Raw genomic sequence first — 17,724 nt, 5'->3', positions numbered from 1 at the left:
TAGCTCCTAAAAAGCTCTTAAAGACTGATTGACAGCAGTGGCACGCAGTGCTTCTGGGGAACTTCTTGCTTCAGCAAATAATAGCACTTCTTGAGGAATGCTGTGTGGTATGGGAGGAATTTATCTCCTGTGTAAAGGGAAACAGATGTCGTAGAGAGCAGGATATAAGAACATTAAGGGGCTGCTGTGACTGGTCTAGGGTTCTTTTCTGAACAGTGCTTGTTTTCTGCTTTTCTAATAGTATTGAGTCATTGTTGTAAAGTCAATACATATGCCAGATTTTTAACATTTCTGAGCATTCTCAGCCCCTCTTAGCTCCGGTAATTTCTCAGAACTTTTCAATGGCTTTCAAAATCAGGTCTATTATCTCTTTTAAAATGTTAAGTCTTTTCCTGCCCACCTCCACTTCTCTTTTCTTTCCAGAATATAAATTGCTCCTGGCAGAGACAGCTAGAATTCAGCTGCCTAGAATGAAATGCCTTTACACTCAGAGTAGATACAGATTTCAGCCTAGTATGCTACTAATACAGTGTCTTCTGTTTGAAGTGCTCTTCCTCTGTGGCTGTGTCACATGGCCACTGTGGAATAGATAAACTGGCTTATGAGGGAACATATGTTTCCTAGGAGTTCCTGGTCTTCTCAAGCAAGTTTTAGGGGTGGTGTAAGTAGCCTTAACCCAAGGTGCCTGCAGACAGATATGCTACAACACTCTGCAGACACAGAGATGCTTAAAGGCCTCTTTCTTTCCATCACTCTATTACCTGGATAACTTAGGTCTAGTCTAGATATCTATTTATTTCCTCTGCTAAGGGAATTATTGTTACGCTTCATGTTAGGGAAACATGTTAAGTTTCCACAGCTAACTTCCATATGTCCCACTATGAGTCTCCTCCTTGGTTCCTGACGTGTCTTGTCAGCAGTGACTTGTCCAAGCTGGTGGCAGCCAAGGTGTAACTGGCCATACAGTCCCTGCACACTGTTAATGAGCCTCAAACTCAACTTGAATTGCATTTTCTAGAATGGGCTTTGAGGGAATTTGGAGACATTGAAAGGGAAGGTAACTCATTAACTGAATAAACTTGATATGGGCACAGCCACACCATTTTAAAACATGGCATGCCTCAGAATTCTAGCTCACAACCCCTCACAGGTGCAGCAGAGGTGATTCACTGTCAGGGACCTGGGGGCACTTCTTGCTGGAAGGGGCATATCTCTAGCCCCATCTCCTGCTGTTTCCCTGTCTGCACCAAGGGTGGCCATGACCCCATCACCACCTCTTGCGTTGCCCCTTTCTCACACCCAGAGGTGAGGGCCTGGCCATGTGAGGTGGCCCCTCTCCAGGCTCCCAGACACAAAAGATCTTATAATCAGAGCCTACCATGCCTGTCTGAGGTACAGCAAGCCTTTCAGCGGAGACAGCAAGGCTGATGTGAGACCCACTTGAACCCACAGCGCTTTGCAGACCACAGTACAACATGGTGGCCCGTGGTTTAAAGAAACAAGACCATGCTATAGACTGTCTCTCTTAAAGACAGCAATAAGTTTCAACACATCTCAGCAGGGCAATAAAATCTTTATTAATTTTCCCCCCACTAATACAAGAGTTACAGAACATCAAGCATCATAGTGAAATGAAGTACAATCTTCCAGAATTACAAAAAGCATTGTGTCAGTACAAACTCAGGGGAAAACCTTTGTGCTTTGTGCTTTTTTGCTGTCCCAAAAGAGGTCCATTTTCAGCAAGATGTACCAAGAATGCAGCTGTTGTAAATTTTTTTTTCTGACCTTTTTTTTTTGGCCTGTCCCAGGCCTTCAAGAATCCAAGAGTTGCATCCTTCCAAGAAGGACCTAAGTGTGTAGGTTAAAAAGAAGCTCAGTATTCCTCAGCACTGCATGCTTGCAGCCCAGAAAGCCAATTATATCCTGGGCTGCATCCAGAGCAGCGTGGGCAGCAGGCCCAGGGAGGGGGTTCTGCCCCTCTGCTCTGCTCTGGTCAGAGCCCACCTGGAACCCTGCATCCAGCTCTGGGGTCCCCAAGAAAAGAAAGATGTGGACCTGTTGGAGAGAACCCAGAGGAGAGCAACAAAGATGATCTGAAGCCTGTATCAGGCTCTCTCCTACAAGGTCAGGCTGCAAGACTTGGGATTGTTCAGCCTGGAGAAGAGAAGACTTCAGGGTGCCCCAATTGCAACCTTCCATTATGTGATTACATTACATCAACAAGACAGGTGGAGAGGGACTTTTTACAAGGGCATGAAATTATGGGACAAGGGGGAATGACTTTAAACTGAAAGACTGTAGATTAACAGTGCATATCAGGAAGAAATTCTTTACTTGGAGGTGAGAGACTGGCAAAAGTTGCCCAGAGAACTTGTGGACACCCTATCTCCAGAAGTGTTCAAGGCCAGGCTGGATGAAGATTTGAGCAACCTGCCTCCTGGAAGATGTGTCTGCCTGTGACAGTGGAGGTGGAACTAGGTGATATTTAAGGTCCCTTCCAACCCAAATCATCACATGATTCTATCTGCATCTTCCTTTGGTAACATATGTTCAGGCTCTGCTTGCTTAACATTTCTATTAACTAAAATTTGGTTCTTTACTGTAAATTCTATTCAAAACCTCAAATTTATATTGATTTTTAGTCCTACTGTAGTTCTTGGCTAGTTTAGAAGAGTTCAGTCAGATGACCTACAGTTCATTACTTTCCTCTTCAGAGTTTTTTGACACTTTTGCTGAGAGTTGAGTTTTTCCATTCTTTCAGCCCATCCTTTTGGTTTCACTAAAAAAAGATGAGAAAAAAAGGGTCAGTGTGCTCCAAAGGACATACACATATTCCCACCATGCGATGCTTGGTTAGGGAAGTGTAGCAGTCCTCCAGGGATGGTGTGTGTACAGCCACATCCACGGATTTGGCAGTGAGAACCATGCCTCAGCCAAGCTCTGCCTACCCTTCTCATGGGGACAGGAATGCCCATCACCAGGTCTGGGTCTCATGGAGGCAGCCTAGGCAGCAGGAGCTCTGCAGGACCTGCATGTGATGAGTGATGCTGCAGCAGTGGCATTCACATGAGCTGGCCCAGGTCACCCTGGACATCTCCCTCTGGCACCCTGAGGCTCACTGAACAGGAGGAGATGGCAACAACTGGGGAAGGATGGGAATAATGTGCAGAAAAGAAAGGGACAAACCTTCAGACAGTGATGTAGGCATCTTCATGTCTTGATGTCTGGAGTGTTGAGCTGCAGAATGCAGATGGGGAAACCCAAGGAGCGGTTTGACTGAACTTATTTCTCCTGTTTTTTCTGTATTTCACTTTTTACATCATGTCTGGCTGGAAGTGCTGTGATAACAGCTATCTTTCCTTTAACATGTGCTGTCTGCACAGTGATGTACATCGAGCTGAGTCAGTCTTAACATTAACAATACCAATATATATCTGGCCATGCTCTGAACATCTGCCCCTTTATCCCTAGAGGAAGGTGTGAGTTGCAGAATCAGACAGAGTTCATCTTAGCTAAGCACATGATTCCTGTAGTCAATATAAAACTTGCAACTGAAATATGTCCTATAACCATATATTTACTTACACATATGCCATGGTAGTGCACAAGGAGGTGAGAAAAGTAATGGTTTTTGAAGTTTCCAAAATATCCTCTGCTTATATTTTATAATTATTGACAGATTCTTCTTTGATGTAGTGTATTTCAATCCCTGCAGATTATGCTTTAAAAGCACTCCAAATAAATGTTCTCACATTTTAGTTTTTATTTTTTATATTCAATTGAAATATTAATGAATTGTACTTATCTTTCAATGATTTCTAATTTAAACAGTTCTACATTTAATACTGGCTTAACACTGAGTTAGAGTCACAGAAATAAGAAGAAAACTGGTGCTGCAAAAAAAATATGTTGCACCATTTCATCTTCTAGATAGAATAATGCATAGCACATCTGCTAATATAAAGACAATAGTTCAGCAGCAGTAGAAAAGTAGAGAGCCAAAATATGCTATCACAGAATCAGATGAATATCATACTGCTTTGATTTGTAATTTTAAAATTGCCTTGCTGCTGTTTATCTTCCATACCAAAACATTCAAAATAAGTTATTGATTTTCCAAATGACTAAGCACTACTTCAAGGACTCCAGGCATGTAAATCAATAACAGACCTGTAAAGCATTGGATGAATGTCAGTATGAAGAAATTATAGCTAATGCATTAACAAAACTTTGCATGATCTTGACAGACAGATATTAAACAGATATTATCATGCCCTAAACAGTTAACAGAAAAAAGAGATTATTCAAGGACTTAATTATAACTACTACATGAGAAGGTCAATATTAATCTTGAAACTTTATCTGTTTTGTCTGTAGAGAAACCACAATATCTTTCATCTGAGAGTAACTTCAGATTTTATTGCATGTTTTATATTTTATCTATCTGTAAGTAGAAGTCACTTTAACCACTTTTCTGACTTTAAAGCATGTATTGAAAAGCCATCCATATCAACGGGACTCATCATGCACTACATTCATTGGACCAAATAATGCATTTGGAAAAAAATTATCCTGTCTTTAATCAGTTATTCTCCACGTAAAACCCATGAGAGACAAGCAAATCCACTGGCTGTCGCAGGGTGCTGAGAGGCCCAGAACCCCTCAGATAACTTCACTAGGACATTTGCTGAGCCCATGGCACTCACTGAGCCTTCTCTCTCTGAGTCCCTCTGCTGACTCCTTCTCTGCCGTGCTACAGAAACACCTCCTTTATTCAACACCCACTAAAGTGGGCAGCAGACATGCTTTTAAATGTGCCACAGCTTGCCCCTTAGTCAAGACCACACTTAATTGCAACACAGAAGAAAAGAGCACAGACAGGATTCGGCCCATGGCAACTCTGGAGCTAGAATCGTGCAGGGTAAGTAGTGCCCCTGTTTGTGACTCCCAGCCATCGTGCCCTGCACTGCCTTCCCATTGTACCTAACAGCTACTGGCAGCCCTTTACTCCAAGTGGTTTCATCAATTTGTTTAATCAATTTTTCTCTCATGTTCATCGGTTTCCATGACTCAACAGTACGTTGTTAGAAATTTGTGTCCATGTCCTTGTTAGAAAATCCCATCTTGTGTTTTTCCATCTTTTCTTTGACCATTGGCTAGCTGGAGCCAACCCGAATTTTCCCTGCCCAGATAACTTTTCTAAATATTCCATTGTTTTTTTTGCCTTTTTGTGTTTTACAAAACAGGAGATGAAGTAACTACAGACACTCGCGGCACCCAAGATGTCAAGCTCACAGAAGAGCTCAACCATGTTTTCCAATTTGTTCTTCTTTCCTTTCTTATGCAGTCCTAGAATGCACTTTCCCTTTGACAGTTAATGAATGTCAGTTGCTTTTTAAGGATGATCCACAAAGACCTCTCTTCTGAGTATAAACATTACAGATGAATTTGTACATCTATTACTAGAGTTGGTTTTCTATATTTCACTTAGCAGCATGGAAAATGAATACTGCACTTTATCAGCAGGTCACTCAGGACCTCCAAGTCTTGGAAATATCTTGTTCTCAGTTTCAGTTTCACTGTCAAATACTCCCAATAATATCAGTAATAGTACTTTCCCATTATTCATCCTGTTTGCCCAATCACTCAGGAATTTCCAGGGCAGAAAGGACTTATGATCCTCAGAAAACTGAGCTGTTAACCTCCTGTTGCTATGAAAATTCATCACTGCTCCTGGTCTTCTCTTTCTATGTCTTTCTTAGTCATTAATGTCTCTACCCCTCAACAAGGTTGAGATCGCCGTGGAAAGCTCTCCGTGGGTGCCTTACTGGCAGTTGCACAATATTTGGAATTGAACCAGAGGGTTGTATCAGCTATTGCCAAAGAGGCTGAGCTCTCAGAAGGTTTTTGACATTTGCTTTGGCCTGAGATGCCACACCAGGGAAATCCCCTGCAGCCTCTAAGCAGGGACTCTCTACTGCCCTGGGTTCCTGGGTAGCTTCTCCAGCTTGCCCTTCAGTATCCTGCCACCCACCTCCTTCAATGACATCAGCAGCCATTGCAACCACAGGGGTCAAGAGGCATCTGCAAGAAACCACTGCCTGCTGATGAACCAGACACCCCTGCAGCACAGCTGTGTGTGAAGTCAGCTTCCCAGGATGGATAGGAAAGCTGGGGCATGAGATTGCTGTTCTCACTTGGTGGGACTGTGTTGCGCACAGTGCTTTGCTGCCAAGGTGGTTTCAGGCACCACCACGTCAGACATTGTCAGAAGTCTCAGTCAGAAATAACATCATGCACCACTTCCCTTGTACTGTTGTGGGGCCTGGTTGCTAGCTGCTCCTGTGGGTTGCTGGAGGTGGCAAGCCCAACCGAAGGCAATTTAAAATCATTACAGGCAGCAGGACGCAGTTTGCCACCTCCTGGAACTATTGCCAAATAATATTTGTGGTGGCAGTATCTTGTCGCCTCATCCATGACAGTTTGGTAAGAGTGAGCATTTCTTCTGGTTCCCCTCTCTAAGTAACCAAAAGGTTATAAAGGAAAAATAAGGAGAAAGGGGAAAATAACATGGAATAACAGAAGAACACAGAGCCAGGAGAGGGGCTAGTTGCACCCACTACAAATGAACAGGATCTTGTTGGTGTGTAGTAAGTGGCTGCCAAGAGGACTACACCTTCCTGGGGTGGTTTTCAGGGAATCTGTAGAACAAGACTTTGCTGAGCAATGAGAGAGTAGTAATTCACAGACCTGAGCTCTCCTTTGTCAGAAAGAGGTGTGTACCTTTACAGGACACAGAAAGAGTTTTCCACACCTGTTCTGCAGATGAGAACAGCTTTCACAGAGCACACAAAACAGGAGGACAGGCTAAGACCACTAGAGATTGCACTACAGTCCTATCCACAGCTAAGTGGGGCAATATTGCGCTACAGTCCTATCCATAGCTATGTGGGGCAATATCCATTGGGTCCATCAGCTTGGAAGAAATTTTACCACCATTTTGCTCAGTGTAGTCCGTATTTCCTACAAAAGTCCTAAACCAGAAAAGTTTTATTACTCCTCTTCGGGAGATGAAACACAGTCACAGAAACAACCATTTGCTCTATCTATAACCAGAAGTTTAAACTTCTGGTTATAAAAAGCCTAGTTCTGTTTTCCTCCAGGACTTTTCCTCCCTGAAGAACAGCAGTGCAGGCAACCCGACAGCCGGGCCCATGGCATGACTCCAAGTGTGATGATGCTCAGGTCCAGACAGGAGGCTCCCAAGAAAAACACTGACTGCTGTGAGACGATAGGCAACCCTACATGTCTGCTTCTGTTTAGCAAGGTTGCTGTAGTGCTTCTGCTTGCCAGCTTATCATACACACTTCTGATAGAAAGATTTGCTGTACCCACAAGCATCTTACAAGTACATTTAAATAAGACACTTGTGGGATCCAGGTTCCAACTTCTTTTTCAAAGTGCTGCTCCCATCACTGGCACAATCCACGCGCCTATCGCTGTCCTTGGGTTGCTATTATTCACTCAATAACTCTGTCAAGAGGTACCTTTCCAGGAGCGTGCTGTAATCAACAGTTCTGGGTCAAACCCGAAGAAGTACTTTTACCGAGAATTTCTGAATGTTTTACCCTGTACCTCTCGACTCAAGCTCTCTGAAGGTCGCATTACTGGACACAGTGAAACAGCGGTAGAATACGTACAACCTCACTTGAACATTCGAGTCGCCCGACCCGAGAAACCCTCCACCTCGCATTCTTCTGGACCTTATAAATACTCGGCGGTGGGCTCTGCCGCCTCACATTTTCACGCCGGCTGCCCAAAACGCCCTTTAAGCATTAAACGCGCTGGTACCCCCGCGGCCGTGTCCCGCCGGCAGCTTCCAACCCCGGGGCGCTGCTCCTCCGGGCACGCGGCACGGTGAGCGGCCAAGGGGCGGGGTGAGGAGTGGTGGGACGGGACGGGACGGGACGGGGGCAGGCAGGGGCCGCCGGAGCGGGGAGCGGAGCCTATCCGGCGGCGACGGCGGCGCGGGAGCAGCGTGCCAGAGGCAGGAGCCGAGGACAGGCGGACGCGGGGACCGAGGAGAGCCCGGAGGGGCGGTCGGGAGGTCGGTCGGGGGTATCCGGGCGAGGCGGCTGCGGGCAGCGGCGGGGAGCGCGGAGCCGCGGGGATTGGCGGCGGCGGCGGGGCAGGGCCGGGGCGATCCCAGCCCCGCCCGGCCCGGCCCGGTCCTGCCCAGCGCAGCCCCGGGGCCCGAGTGGCGCCGCGCAGGCGGCGAGGTCGGATGCGGCGGCCCCGGAGCGCCGCGGGACGCGGGCGGACGCAGCAGGTACCTGAGCTCCCTGCCCTGCCTGCCCCTGCTCCTCTCCCCTGCCCGGGATGCGCCCGCCGCTGCCAGCCCGGCCGAGGTGCGGTACCGGTCCGGCTGTCGGAGCGGGAAGCCACCGATCAGGGTGCGGCGCACAGGAGCAGTGGCTGGCACGGAGCGGCATCCAGCCGCGTGGGAACCCCGGGTTTAGGGATCCTCACGCCCCGTGGGTAGAACGATGCTCTCTGTGTGAGACCATCACCGGCGGACACGTCGGGTAACTTAAACAAGACTTTTGTCACCCCATAAGGCTCAGGCCGCAGCGGTAATGGAAATTTGAGAACAGTTACTGAAGTTTGGAGTGGGGGGAATGGGTCGGCAGCGCTGGGGGACGGAGGAGGAAGTCAAAATGCCTTCCCTTTAACGACCACGAATTAAGCCATCCGGGAGCTCCCCTCTGAGGTGTACATGTGTGCTACTCGGTGTTACAAAATTCAAAGAGATGTCTAAAAGCCAGAAGCCAAGAAAAGTAACTATTTGTTTTTCTGAGGCTGTAAACTGCCCGCACATTCATTTAAGAAAAAATCTTTTACAAGTTTGTTTGAGTTCTCCAAGACATTTTTCTATAGCAGATGTTTGTTGTCTAAATTTCATCTGCATCTAGCACAGCTTAATTTCAGTGGAAATGTGTATTGAAATGTACTGCTCTTCTCAAAAGTCCTTTCTGTTGATGAGACTGCCAGGGTAAGGGTGCCTGATAAATTACATGTGTTTATTTTTCATTTGGAAAGGCTTTACAGATACATAAAATATAAAAGGGTTTGGCTTCAGATTTGCATTCTTGTCTTTCCCTTTGCCGTTTTTAAAATTCTCTCTTTTGGCCAAGGATGTGGTGTTGTACATGGAAGCGGAGGGAGAGCTGCAGTGCACGTGGTGGTGGTGGTAAAGGGGCATCAGGTTTCTTTGGTCAAGTCTGTTTGTGGCTGTTTGGAAAACAGGAAAATATGATTCCAAATTACAAGTCTACTGAATGCATGGTATCATATGTTCTTCTGCAGGCAAAAGTATGTAGCAGAAGGTCAAGTTCTGTGCTCACTTTATTCTCACTTGTTGTTTTGAATATACAGAAATTTCTTATTTCTTCTAGATGTAAAGTGCCCAGTGATTTTTGAGAGGGTAAAAGCCCTCAGCTCCCTGTAGGACTTGTGACCGAAGAGCCCACTGGAAAGAGAGAGTCGAGATGTATTGGGAGGGAGATGTATGGGAGTCGAGATGTATGCTGAAGGATTTTAGCATCCCCATTACCACAGGTTCCCTGTTGCCTTCTGGCACTGGGAATTATGTGTTCCTAGAGAAAAGTTGCAGGCCAGAGAAGCCTGACTTTCTACCTGCGCCACTTTGGGGTTCAGTTGGAGGTGATAACGGAGCTGTGTCTTGCCAAAAAGCAAGTCAAGAGGTGTGGCCTTCCACACAGCATTGCTTCTTCTATGGTTTGTTGGGCAGAGGGACCATACAGACACTGGTGGACCCTATCATAAGTCACTGGATGCTGGACCCTATCCACCAGTGATGTGATCCCTGGTAAGGAGCCCCTGCTCTAATTCAAAACGGTGCTTGACCCTGCCAGGATCCTTGACCTCTGCAGGAGTCTGCATTAACCTCTCTCCAGTGGTTAAACTCCAGAGCATGTCGGTGGGCAAGGAGATTCCGCAGAAGGGGGGATATCTGGTGCTCGCAGCTTGGATCCCAGCTGCTCTCTCCATCCTCAGACCTGGGATAACAAAAGTCAGCCAACTAGCTGGAAAGGGCAACTGAATTGTCCTGAGCATGACTGTGTTTCTTGACACTGTTCCGCTGCCTTAATTTGGTAATTTAGCAACCACTGTTTTAGCCAGCATATCCACGAAGAAGTACAGCCAGATTGCCCCTGTGCTGCAAAGAGGTTTAAACCTTCTAGTGGTACCTGCTGGTGTAGAAATAGGGATTCTCTGCTTTGCTTTAGAGGAAAAAAAACCTCATTTCCGGTGGTTTCAAGAGTCTGGATTGCTAAGGTACCAAACCATGGCAGTGCTGGGCAAGCAACATGCCACAGACAGTTTCTTCAGGTTGTTTTTTAGATATTTTGAACTGAGGTCCATACTTTGAAGCTAGTATGCAACTGGGGCAAACTTGTTTTGAGGAGTAAATCGTTGAGCTGTCACAAAGCAGTGACACATGTTGTCCTGAACCTGCCTTGTCACTTTCTTGTTACTATAATGCATATCCAGCATTAATTTTTCTAATTGTTAAAGAATGAGCTCTCTGAATTACTGGCTGCAAAGCAGGAGGTGAACAAATGAAGACTATGGCTGAATGATATTACTTGGAAATAAATTCTAATTTACTACATTATTTATATTAACTTTCAAACATCTTGCATGTGGTATTCTCTCAGTGAGAGTCCTGGTAAATAATAATGTTGCAACTTTCCTTGTCTTCTTACTAGCTTGTCAGAGGCAAAGATTTAGTTTTGTGATACTAAGTTTGCTAAAACAACTTTAAGAGAAGTAATTACCAACACTGGCAGAGGCTGTACGATTTCTGCTGATTGAGTGCATCATCCTTGCTTTCAGCCAGGGGAACTGGTATAGTGCCATTACCTTTAGTACAGTCATGACACTTCACATCTGCTGAGTCGTGGCTGATAAACTCCTATGTCTGGCATATAATTTTCTTCACAGAAAGAAATGTATTTGCTCTTTGACAGCCAAGTATGATAACTCACTTGAAAATGTCTTAAAGAAATATTTATTTTGTTGCATGTGGTGCTCTTAAATGATAGGAATATTATTCTCTCAGGCAGTCATTCACCAGTCTGGTGAATATTGCTGGTTGGAGTATTATTATCAAATACTTTTCTAGTCAAATGTAATTGTTTATTTTACAGTGGAAAGCACTTGCAATTCATATGGACACAGTGGGATTTTGTTATAAGCCAATACAATGAAAGGCTGTGACAGTTAATGTGTTAACAGTGCGCAGATTGTAACTGAATTACAATTACACTGAACCTTAGCTGAGGTGAAGTTTTTCTGCTGAGAGCATTACTGTTACCATGCTTCAGAAAAGAATTTAACAGCTCAAGGGCCCAGTTCAGCTCCTGGGAAAGAAATGAGGTGGTTGTTGTCATCTTCAGAGTAAAAAAGGACGAAGACACCAAGCAGCAACTGTGTTTCTTGTATGTCTTTTCCAGTGGGCCTCTTCAACTGTAGTGATTTGGACCTGTGAAGTAAAATGGGGAAATAACAGTGGGAAAACACCAAATTATGTTCTCAGAAAGTAATTTTAGAATATCCTGAATGTACTAAAGAATTCAAGTCAGTTCACTGTAGGCTTTTATCAGATAACTTTTTTCTGAAGAAGGGAATCAAGGAAAAGGAAGGGTGGGAAAATAGGGTGTGGGTCACATTTAAATACCTTTACTTTCCTCTGGGTTATAGTTTGCTCCTCCCCTCATCCTCAGAAGGCACTTGAAAATGCATCTCTGACTTCTCAAGTGCCCAAAACAGTCTGTTGGGTCAGCAGTGGCTGAAATGTGTTTCTGATCTTAAGAAACCTGTATACAGAATCATAAAATCAGAGAATGGATTGGGTTGGAAGAGACCTTAAAGATCATATTTTCAATTCCTTCTTACCTCGATACCTGTCCTTTGAGAGTGTCTTTAATGTGTCGGCAAAATGTTCATGACACTTGAGTAAATAAATGCTATGGTCAGAACTCCAGTTCTTAAAAAGTTCCCTAAATTCAGTTATTTAATTTTGGGCCCATGAGAAGCATCCTCCCATCCAGTACAATTATTTTCTTACCTTTCCAAAAAAAAAAAAAAAAAAAAAAAAACAACAAGTTCTGTCCTCATCTCAATCCTTGTTTTCTTAGAAAAGTGAAAAATTGGCCACTTACACATCCCCAGTGCATACATCTGGGGCATGAGCACTGATTGTGAACCAAGAAAAATCAGAAGTTCTGAGAAAGACAAATTTGGTGTAACTATTTTTTACTTTTTAAAAAACCCAAGAACATTAAATATATGTCCTGTATAGCTACATAAAGGGGAAAAAAACCCAGTAAAATTAACTATAAAGAAAAACAACATTTATAAAAATATGACTTGCCATGTTTATTTTAAAAAAAGGTAGCAAAACTCCTTGATTGGCTTTAGGATGGCTGACTTTTAGTGCATCTTCTCAATTGTAAATAGCAGAAATTTATAGCATTAACTGGGGGAAGTTGTTTTAAGCACTGGCAACATGCTTAAAATGCGCACTGGCATCAAGACTTGACACCACCTTTCTCAGGATCTTTCCTACCTTGGTTCTGCATGGCAAACAAGAATAAGCTTTAAAAGCATAGAGTTTGCCCTGCTGATGTGGAAGCAGTGATGGTTGGGTGGACTTTTGGTAGTGCAGTATACACTTAGGTCTTTTTGAGAGGAAGTGAGCGGCTTACTGTGCACACTATGGCTTGCTGGGTCTTTTTGCCAATCCTTCCCTTGGATCTTCTGTGTGTTTTTCAGCATGGAAATTTTGCAGGGGGAGAACACCTTTGAGCAGTTGTGACATTGTAGTGGCATTGCCCTTGTATTTCTGCATCCAGACTGTGTCTGAGCTTACCAACAGCTACCATGAGAGGCATGAGCAGTGCTTGCCCTTAGTGCCCTGCCAGTCACAGACTCTCACCCTTGGCTGCTGGATATATGTTGCAGCTTTAGCACTGGGTGACATGGGAAGACAGTGATATTTATGTTGCACTTGTTGATTTTATTTTCAGAGCCTGGTTTGAGAGCCATTCTTCCGAGTAATATGCGAGGCGTACTGGAGGTGAGGATACACAACGCCTACCCAGCGGAGCATTGGGAGAAACGTGGCTTGATCTCCCTCTTGTGGAAAATTATTGGAACTATATTCTTGTGATACTGAAGAAAAAAAGTCCAGCATCCATTGGGAAACAAATGATGGCAGCTGTTACCATGCCCCCTGATGCTCTTGTCAGCCCTCAAGGAAATGAAGAGGTGGACTCTCTTATTGCACTGCATTATAATTACACAGGAAAGCTTATTTTAAGGGAAAAGGCAACTGATAAAATAGACCTGCCCACTATTTCATTTCTGATCCTATGTAGTTTCATAGTCCTGGAAAACCTGATGGTGTTGATTGCCATATGGAAAAACAATAAATTTCACAACCGCATGTACTTTTTCATTGGCAATCTAGCACTCTGTGATCTTTTAGCTGGGATTGTTTACAAGGTAAACATTCTTATGTCTGGGAAGAAAACTCTGAGCTTGTCCTCTACAATCTGGTTCATTAGGGAAGGCAGCATGTTTGTTGCTCTGGGAGCTTCCACTTTCAGCTTGCTAGCGATAGCTATTGAGCGGCACTTGACCATGATTAAAATGAGGCCTTACGACGCAAATAAAAAATACAGAGTGTTCCTTCTCATTGGCACGTGCTGGCTTATTTCAATTTCCTTGGGTGCCCTCCCCATCCTCGGCTGGAACTGTATAAACAACTTACCAGATTGCTCAACAATTTTGCCTCTGTACTCCAAAAATTATGTTGTGTTCTGCATTAGTATCTTCATAGCCATTTTGGTCGCCATTGTCATCCTTTATGCCCGCATCTATATACTGGTAAAGTCCAGCAGCCGTAATGTCACCAACCACAATAACTCGGAGCGGTCCATGGCACTCCTTAGGACTGTTGTGATTGTCGTTAGTGTCTTCATTGCATGCTGGTCTCCACTGTTCATCCTGTTCCTCATCGATGTGGCCTGCAGAGTCAAGGAGTGCTCCATCTTGTACAAAGCCCACTGGTTTATTGCTCTGGCAGTCATCAATTCTGCAATGAATCCCATCATCTACACCCTGGCCAGTAAGGAAATGCGTCGGGCTTTCTTTCGCCTTGTTTGTGGCTGCCTGGTGAAATCCAAGGTGGCCAGATCTTTGCCTATTCAACCCACTCCAGATCACAGTCGAAGTAAATCCAGCAGTAGCAATACGCAGAAGCCAAAAGAAGATTTCCCACCAATAAATGTTCCCTCATGTATTGCTGAGAAAAGTGAATCTCCATTTCACAATGGAAACTTCTGTAAGTAAGGGACTACTCAAGACAAGTACTTTTCTGTGTTTTTAGTTTTAAGCTACAGGTGTAGTTTAAATATTCATGCACTTCAGTCACAGGCGAAAACACTAACTGTTTATTTAACTTTGAGAACTTATTTATCAACAATCATTTGCTTTGGGTGTTCATTCGGTTACACACCTGATTCAGAAAAAGCCTTTCAGGCTACCCAGCGGCCAGGACAGAGTCCATGCATAGCTAAGGACATCGAGTGCCGCAATGGCGTTGCATGCTAAGGCTTCATTTGGCACCTCCTGATCTTGCAAGACATCATTAAAACCTGTTAGAAACTTCAGCATTCACTAAAGACTGCTGACAACTCTAAGATGAGCCCAGTTATTGCCATCTGGGAGAAGAATTCATTGGATAAGTTGGTGATTATTGTTCTCTATATGTATCTTGCTGTTGTGTTAATGGCCTTATAAGTATGTGGTACAAATAGCTGTGTATTTGTACAATTTCTCATTAAAAAGTCATTGATTGGTAAAAGTTTACAACATGCTAAACATTGTATTGCAGTATACAGTGTGACTAATTTTACAAGTAGATGCGTTTCAATGGGGATATTTAAAATGAAGTAGTAGCTTTTAACTGTCAGAAACTTTAACAAGTCATATCAATGCAGTATTTTTATTTTTTCCATTGTTATTCAAACTTTTCATGTTTAGTGAAAGACAACATGACAGTTGTCATTGTGGCATTTCACAACATATTTTAAGTGAGCAGTAGTAAACCATTGAGAGAGGATATATATTTGCTATTTAAAGTAGTTAAAATGTGACCCCTCAATACATGTGTAACAAGTGTATGTGCTGTTTCAATGCATATATTTTTCCTTACTATTTTCAATATATTTAAAAATGTATGTCCAACCTATATAAACCTGTGTACATTGTGAATGCACTACCTAAGCTGAGATCCTTCAGTTCTGAGAGACAGACATATCATTTCAGAAAGCAGTGAACTACAGTGGGTTCCTGTGGAGTTCCTTCTTTCCTTTCTAGGCCCTACCACAGTGTGGGACTGCTCGCTGGGAAGTTCTGCGAGTGGGACAATGTCCCATTTTCTGTCAGTGGGATCCTATGCTTCTGTCATTTCTGGACACTTCTGCAGATACAAGAGGGAAGATGCGGTACAGCAGGGTCATGCTGAAGGGCATATCTCCATTTGTACCTGACCCTGCCTAGGATCTGGAAGGTTTATTTAGTTTGGAAGACCTGGAGCCCCAGCCCCAGCCTTTCAAGAGCCCATTCCAGAGAAACCTAACAACTTTTAAGTTCATCACTGCCTTACCAGCCTGAGTACGGGTTGATGTTGAATGTCAAAGCGGTTTCCTGAGTCCTGGAGCATTAAAGACTTCACAGACATCTGGTTTCAGGTCCTCATGGAAGTGGCCTGTGGTACTTCCATCAATTGTACTTTATGGCTGGAGGCTTCAGTGGAGTTTGATGGGAAATTCTGGGACAAGTTCCTGTTGTCTCAGTAAGAATGTATACATCTAACTTCATTGGGCTCTTTCAAAGATTTGTGTTTAATGTCTCAAAATACACTTTGCCTTATGCACAATCAGAAGTAGTTGAGGCTTTTTTAATACACAGCCTGAAAGAGCTCATCCTTATCTTTACTCTGGTCTTAAACATTTAAAGCAGCATCATTAGACTCTTCTCAAATATGTATTGTGTATAAGTTGTGAATTGTATGTAGCAAAAACCTTTAAAATGTAGAGGTTTGCATTGTGATTATCTTTTACAAATTAATAGTGTGTAAATGTAGAAAAGTGTATAAGAACAAAGAAGAATTGTATTTGAATCAAATAACTGTGAAAGAGAGTAGTAAATATGAAATAATTTCTACCAAAAACGTTGAAAAGCAGTGCACTTAGAGGAGAAGAAAAAGCAAAACCAAGGTAAGCATGATATAACTAAATGTATTGTACATACAGGCTGCAGGCTCTGTAGCTTTGTGAGAAATAGAACTGGTGACGTTGCATTGCCATGGCTTGATTAGGTTTTTAGATTTTACATTGCTGTTGGGCTGTATTGTGGAAGTTCTCTCCCGAAGTTGTGGCTTTTAAAACTGTAAGCTTAAATATTTGTGTACTTGTGTTAGTTGTCAGTGTGGTGGCACATGGCAGCTTCCTTGCTATTGTAGAGCAGATAGGCCTTAGGAACAAAATGATTTGAGAAAACATGGTTGCTGAACCCACACCAACCCTCATGTCAAGGCTGTTACATGATTCTTGTTGTATAGGTGAAAAATAAAAATTTTTTGATGGCCAAAGTCCGAGAAGATGTACATAAAAGTGAGTTTTAACATCTGTGTTCTAGCCTTAGCTATTCTCAGTATTGGTGCAAGATACAAGTAATGCAAAGAACTTAAAGCCCATGGGATTGCTTGTTAGTACAAAACCCTTTCATTCTACTTGGATTTCCTTCTCTTATTTTGGAGCTGTGGGGATATTTTGTTAGTTCACTAGCCTGCTGTACTTGAAGCAGGTTTCTATGATTCATGGCTTCACATGTAACACTGCTAGTACAATTTACAAAGTTCTTATGATTGGAGAAAAAAATTATTGTCAATACAATCTTCAGTGAGTCCATTCCCATTGGGAATTACTAAATAAGGCATATTAGTCCATCCCATTGGGAATTACTAGATAAGGCATAGATTGTGAAAGATTTCAGAGCAGAATTTAAATTAGGACAAGTCAAGAGTTTAAGTAGTGGACCTTAAACAGCCAGGAAGATGCCACACCCTTGAAGCTGGAAAAAGATGGAAAATATCTTCTTTCACCCTAATATATTATAAAATTCCTCCAAACACATTCCAGAATCTAACTTTTTATCATCCAGGCTGATTTGAGCATACAGGAAACTGAATTTGGTTTCCCTTTCCAATTGGTTTTACATGGAGCAAAGGCTACGAAGCCATTCATTCATTCATATTATTAAATGAATTGGAATATTTGTTTTAATTATGGATTAATAACTGAATGCAAATCCAGTCACCTGTGGAAAAAATAAAGGTTTTCACAATCTGCTTTCCAAGAGTCTTTTATTGCCAACAGTCTTAGAGAATGTTTTCAAATCATTAGGTACCAGAAACATTTCAAAAACTTCTAATAAAAAAATCTCAAACCTTAAAATTAAAGGTGTCAAGTAGCAGTAATTTTTCAAAGAATTTTGAAAAGGTTTTGGTCTTTTATGGAAAACATTCATTTAAACTCTGGGTGTTGTGCCTGAAGGCAGTACTCCAGA

At 43.1% G+C, this 17,724-nt stretch overlaps 1 protein-coding gene across 3 annotated transcripts; it reads left to right on the top strand.

Annotated features, from left to right (window-relative positions):
• Positions 1–7,467: 7,467 nt before the first annotated feature.
• S1PR3 (sphingosine-1-phosphate receptor 3) lies at positions 7,468–17,507 on the top strand. 3 transcript variants are annotated; one of them, XM_018920956.3, is made up of 2 exons: positions 7,468–7,917; positions 13,116–17,507. In XM_018920956.3, exon 2 carries the CDS (start codon positions 13,297–13,299, stop codon positions 14,440–14,442), a length of 1,146 nt encoding a protein of 381 aa, XP_018776501.1. In that variant the 5' UTR covers positions 7,468–7,917; positions 13,116–13,296; the 3' UTR covers positions 14,443–17,507. The 3 variants fall into 3 exon arrangements, with proteins under 3 accessions (XP_018776501.1, XP_018776499.1, XP_009094345.1); XM_018920954.3 differs by lacking the exon at positions 7,468–7,917 and adding an exon at positions 7,961–8,107; XM_009096097.4 differs by lacking the exon at positions 7,468–7,917 and adding an exon at positions 8,256–8,329.
• Positions 17,508–17,724: the final 217 nt, after the last annotated feature.

The sequence above is a fragment of the Serinus canaria genome, chromosome Z (assembly GCF_022539315.1).
Source record: "Serinus canaria isolate serCan28SL12 chromosome Z, serCan2020, whole genome shotgun sequence".
Lineage (NCBI taxonomy): Eukaryota > Metazoa > Chordata > Aves > Passeriformes > Fringillidae > Serinus > Serinus canaria.
The sequence above is the reverse complement of the archived record's forward strand: the minus strand, read 5'-3'. Positions and strand labels throughout refer to the sequence as shown.

Coding starts and splice junctions, on each gene's coding strand:
- S1PR3 (XM_018920956.3), top strand. CDS start 13,297: ATGATGGCAGCTGTTACCATGCCCCCTGATGCTCTTGTCAGCCCTCAA.